Source organism: Stegastes partitus, unplaced genomic scaffold (genome assembly GCF_000690725.1).
Source record: "Stegastes partitus isolate 25-593 unplaced genomic scaffold, Stegastes_partitus-1.0.2 Scaffold470, whole genome shotgun sequence".
In the NCBI taxonomy this organism is placed as follows: domain Eukaryota; kingdom Metazoa; phylum Chordata; class Actinopteri; family Pomacentridae; genus Stegastes; species Stegastes partitus.
Genome location: NW_007578201.1, coordinates 209,523 through 214,789, shown reverse-complemented (window position 1 = coordinate 214,789; position 5,267 = coordinate 209,523). Strand labels below are relative to the sequence as shown.

The 5,267-nt window shown below is 39.1% G+C and overlaps 1 protein-coding gene across 1 annotated transcript; it reads left to right on the top strand.

The window, feature by feature from the left end:
• The first annotated feature begins 805 nt into the window (after positions 1-805).
• On the top strand, positions 806-4,882 carry rps3a (ribosomal protein S3A). Its single transcript, XM_008286786.1, has 6 exons — positions 806-916; positions 1,587-1,690; positions 2,044-2,231; positions 3,615-3,823; positions 4,271-4,380; positions 4,712-4,882. The coding sequence occupies exons 1-6, from the start codon at positions 855-857 to the stop codon at positions 4,837-4,839; spliced, it is 801 nt and encodes a 266-aa protein (XP_008285008.1). The 5' UTR covers positions 806-854; the 3' UTR covers positions 4,840-4,882.
• The last annotated feature ends 385 nt before the right edge of the window (positions 4,883-5,267 follow it).

Sequence of the window (5,267 nt, the reverse complement as noted above, 5' to 3'; positions counted from 1 at the left end):
ATGCAATGAGATGGAGCTCAATGGCATCACAACTATATTTTCCAACATGATAATACTGTGAGTCAACACTTGTAAGACTAAAAGCTGAATTTGTTTTGGGTGTATTAACTGACAGTAATTCACCAACAGACAAAATTCCTCTCTTTGTTACAGTAATAATGTGGGTGGATACTGTTTTACACACTTGCTTGACGTGTTAACACACCTACAGACTAGTTCTTCCTGTTCAGAGACCAGGATGATCGATTTTCTTTAATTATCCAAGAAATAATTTTCCTAAGTAGTTATAATAATTTGTTTTTAAAAAGTCCACTCTAAAGAAGAAATCAAGCATTGAACACAATATTTGTAATGCACACTACCTATGTAAGGCAATAAATGTTGTACCAGTTTGCATTTTGTAAAAGAAAAACTAAGATAAATAAAAATAAATAATAATAATGATAATAATATTTGTGAAACGTAATCATCACTGAATAAACTGGAAATTGTTGCTTGGAAATATTATACATATTTTACTCTGTAAACCATCATTCTACATTTATTTGGTTGATTTTCTCAAAATCTCCATAAAGTGATTTGTTTTTGAAATTCAAAAACTTTGGAGAAATTCAGACATATACTCAAGCGATTCTTACGTCACCACTGGATAATCACTTGCTTTCAAGAATTATGTTAATTTGTTTTATTTCGTCGTCAGCCTCATATAATGAATGGATAAGCATTTTACCAGCAGAGGGAGCCAGAGGAAGCTACAAGGACTCGCGAGATGAGACAAATCTCACGAATTCGGCCTGTCTCTTTAATTCTCGCGGGATTTCTGATTTCCTCCTCTTTCACTCCCTGTAGCCAACATGGCAGTCGGCAAGAATAAGAGGCTGACCAAAGGCGGCAAAAAAGGTGCCAAAAAGAAGATGTAAGTAGTAAATTTCTACATTGTTACACGAAACAGACTTTGTCCTTTTCAATGGTGTCACTTTGGCATCAGAAATGTGGCGGATGAAAACGATTTTGAATAGATGTTACAGGGCCAGTGCTAGTCTCGTCGTCGCCGGCCCCTATGGCGCTGGATGGAGTAGTAACATGTCGTGTCAGTCTAGTTTGTGTAACTGCATTTTTTCACAACTAGATTTAACCATATCTGTATGTATAATTTATAAAATTCTGAAAATGCAAAAAAGCGTTGAAAGAGTGGAATTTGGCTCCACAGTTACGGTCAGAAACGTTATACGCTAAAGGCTACGAAGTGTTAGCATGCATTTAGCCGAGCTTACCGAGCAACATGGTAGTCAAAGCCCACAGCTATGCGGCTAATGATATAGATAGTAGGTAAATTAATAACCACGAAAGTCAGGCCAAGTGTTTGGGAAATCGGTGAAATAGACGAGGAATATGGTTCCCACGGTACTTGCAAATCCGAACAGTGTCCTTAACAGAAGATGATTAGCTGGCTGGAGAGCAGCTAGTCTGCCTGAGCTTTAGCTCACATGCACGTCCTCCAGAGATTTGGATGATGCTGTGTGTTTTATTTGCTGGATTGTCATTTGTGTTACAACCTTGTCATAACTCTACTCACTCTCGTGCAGTGTGGACCCTTTCTCCAAGAAGGACTGGTATGATGTCAAGGCACCAGCCATGTTCAACATCCGCAATCTTGGCAAGACCTTGGTCACCAGGACTCAGGGAACCAGTAAGTCTGCATTTACTCCATATGTAGCCCTGTGTACAAAAACCTGCAGCAGACTTCTCTGCTAAAGATGTGTCATGTTGCTTCACTGCCTGATGAATGAATGATACTCTTTGGATTAAGACTACAGATCGTGTAGTGAATACACCACAGTTTTTAAGCAATATTTATGTAATGATTAGGCTTGGCTACTCATGGTGATACAATGGGAATGCATGATAAATTGTTTCGTCCCCTAATGATGGCTGCTGATTACTTATGAGATCAGCTGTTTTTCTTGTGACTACCACTTACTCTGTACAGATTTCTTACTACCTTTGAGTCCTTCATTGACGTTTTTCTTGTTTACCTCCTAGGAATCGCCTCCGATGGTCTTAAGGGACGTGTGTTCGAGGTGAGCCTTGCTGATCTGCAGAACGACGAGGTGGCTTTCCGCAAGTTCAAGCTCATCACCGAGGACGTTCAGGGCAAGAACTGCCTTACCAACTTCCACGGCATGGACCTGACCCGTGACAAGATGTGCTCCATGGTCAAGAAATGGCAGGTAATGATCCCGTTTTTCTGTGAACATAATGTCTTTCTGAAGGTTTCACTGTAGTTCATGTGGTAGGTCAGTCGTGGCAGCAAGGTCAAATTAATACTTGTCTGACTCATATTCTGTAGTTTAGATTAAATACTTACCTCTGTGTACAGGTTCCCCATATCTACAATAAAATCTTGTGCCTTTTTGGAAAAATTAAGGATGGACTAGTTGGACTAATCCCTAGAAACTGTTAAAGTAACTAAGGTTGTAACTGGAGAGTCAGTAATTAAAATCTTGGACTTTCTTAGACGATGTAACACTAATGGCCAATAAGGAGTAGCCAACAGCTGAAAACTGGCACAGTGCAGCTTCTGATTACTACTACTGTATACTCTGCTAAGTAATGGCAGGTGTAGGTGAGGGCGTTTCCTCTGAGAAAAGTAGAGTAATGTATTTTGAGGCATAAGCGTTGGTCAGATTTGTTTTGTTAGGACACTGAATGAGATGTGATTATTTTTCCTTGAGATAACTCTTTGAAGAGTTTGAGGTTTCATAAGGACACAGTGACCGTTGTTGTAGAGTCCATGGGGACGTACTGTGGATTTGACCCAGTCTGTTAGAGTATTTTGGACATATCACATTGTGATTATTGTTGTTATTTTGATTGTCCAATTGCAGTGGAATTTAGTAGCAGCAAAACCTGAAACATTAGCAGGAAGACTCATTTCATGTTGCTTCTTTTTGAAGCAAAACAAAATCCTTTTGGTTCGACTTTGTTTCTATCTCAGAAAAGGTACTAGAATCTGGTTTCTGAGCCAAAGTCTTTGTTTTGGTTTTAGGGCTGCACATATCTATTACTTTCATTGTTATTTGTTCGAAAGAAGAAACCAAAAAAGCTTGTTGGTTTTCCCCTTTAAAATGTACTCACTGATTGATTATAAAATGGTTTGCGATCAATTTAATAGTTAATTCATTTATTAATTATTGCAACTAGAGCTGGCTTAAGTATGGGGCGTAGCATTTTCTCACTCTGAAACTTTTATTGAGCTGTCCATATACATGGCAGAACAGATGTTAGGTGAATGTTTAAATAATTTTTTTTTGTTTAACATAACTTTGTAGAGTCATTGGGTCCTTGTATCTTGTACTTGTGATTCCAGCAGAGATTGTTTCTAGATACTGTGATCAATTCAGAAAATAGGTTGTGAAATGTTTTATTCCTAAAATGTGGATGAGTTATGCATATTCATGTGTAATTTTAAAGTTTCATGTTCAGTACAAGGTGAAGCTTAATACTTGTGCACTCTGGTTATAGATTGTGTAAATACATTTTGAGTGAAGCAGAAAATGTGGAGAGAAGCATGACATCATCCTAATCTGGATTGATTTGATCTTTCCCCTCAGACCATGATTGAAGCCCATGTGGATGTGAAGACCACCGATGGTTACCTTCTGCGCCTGTTCTGCGTCGGTTTCACAAAGAAACGCACCAACCAGATCAGAAAGACCTCATACGCCCAGCACCAGCAGGTCCGCCAGATCCGCAAGAAGATGATGGAGATCATGACCCGTGAGGTTCAGACCAATGACCTGAAGGAAGTGGTCAACAAGCTGTAAGTCCCATATAGTTCTTCCATCTTTGGGGATTTGTATCAGAAATATGACTCCTTAGTGATAGAATCATATGAAGACTCGGGCGTTAGTGGTGGCCTAAAGGCTAAACAAGATTTTGAATGTGTATGGATTTGCACGTACCAGCCACTTTTAGAATCAACTATGAAATGGAGTTCAATATAACAGCTTCTGCCACAAATTGGACTTTATTCATGCCTCCCCATTTCTGTTACGTTGAATTATCCCATTTTTTGATGTCAACAAAGACTAAAAATGTAAAAGTAGAATACATGGCAGGACTGTTACATTGGATTGCATTAAATTTCTCAGATTTCAGCTTTTGCTAATTAAATAGATGTTTAATGATGTAGTTTTTTTTCTGTCAAACCGAATTGCTTCAGTTCAGGGTGGTGTAGATTAATGTGCTGTGTATTGTGGAATTCCAGGATCCCTGACAGTGTTGGCAAGGACATCGAGAAGGCCTGCCAGTCCATCTACCCTCTGCACGACGTCTACGTCCGCAAGGTCAAAATGCTGAAGAAGCCCAAGTTTGAGTGTAAGTAAAACGCAGCAGTGTCACTGGGCATCTCTGTGTTTTTGTGGGAACACGTGATGAAAGCTGTTTCGGTCCCATATGATCTCCTGATTACTGTCTATTGAGGTCAACTGATGTTCCCCGACATGACAAAATGCTGTCGAGTGTTTTGGGGTTTTTTTCTGTTGATGACACATAGCAGTTTCTTTATTTACTTGTATCAAATGTCACTATGGCATCCCTGATATTTTAAACTTCAATCATGGAGATTCTTTATTGCGAGGGAACATGTAGTTGTTATTTAGCCACAGTTAAAAACTTTCCTCTTCTTCTGTTTTGTTTTTTTTTATAGTGGGCAAACTGATGGAGCTCCACGGTGAGGGTGGTGCCGGCAGTGCTGCAAAGGCATCCGGCGATGACACTGGAGCCAAGGTGGAGAGGGCTGACGGCTACGAGCCCCCCATCCAGGAGACAGTCTAAAACACCCTGACAGATTTAATAAAAAATGTAAATGACCAACTCACTGTTCTCATTTTGTTTTTGTGTCAGTAATGGAAAGAATGCATTTAGTTCTCTTGTATAGGGTGATGGTAGAACAGCAACTCGCACAAGCAAATAAAATCCTTTGAACAGTTTTGCCGAGACTTTATGAAGTCGGTTTGAATAGAAAAGACTTGCTTTCACTGCATTATATTGCAAGGTGTTAATTTTGTCAACATGTGTGTCCCGTATGGCTACCATCAGGACAGACTATTGACTCCTTATAAGATGCATATAACTCTTGATTTCATATTAGAGACTCGCATGTTTATTCCAATAAGAAAAAAAACTGATGCTTTTTAGGAAGTAAACCACAAAGTCCTGCAGAAATCAAATAATGTTAAACTGATGGGAATAATAATCTCCTG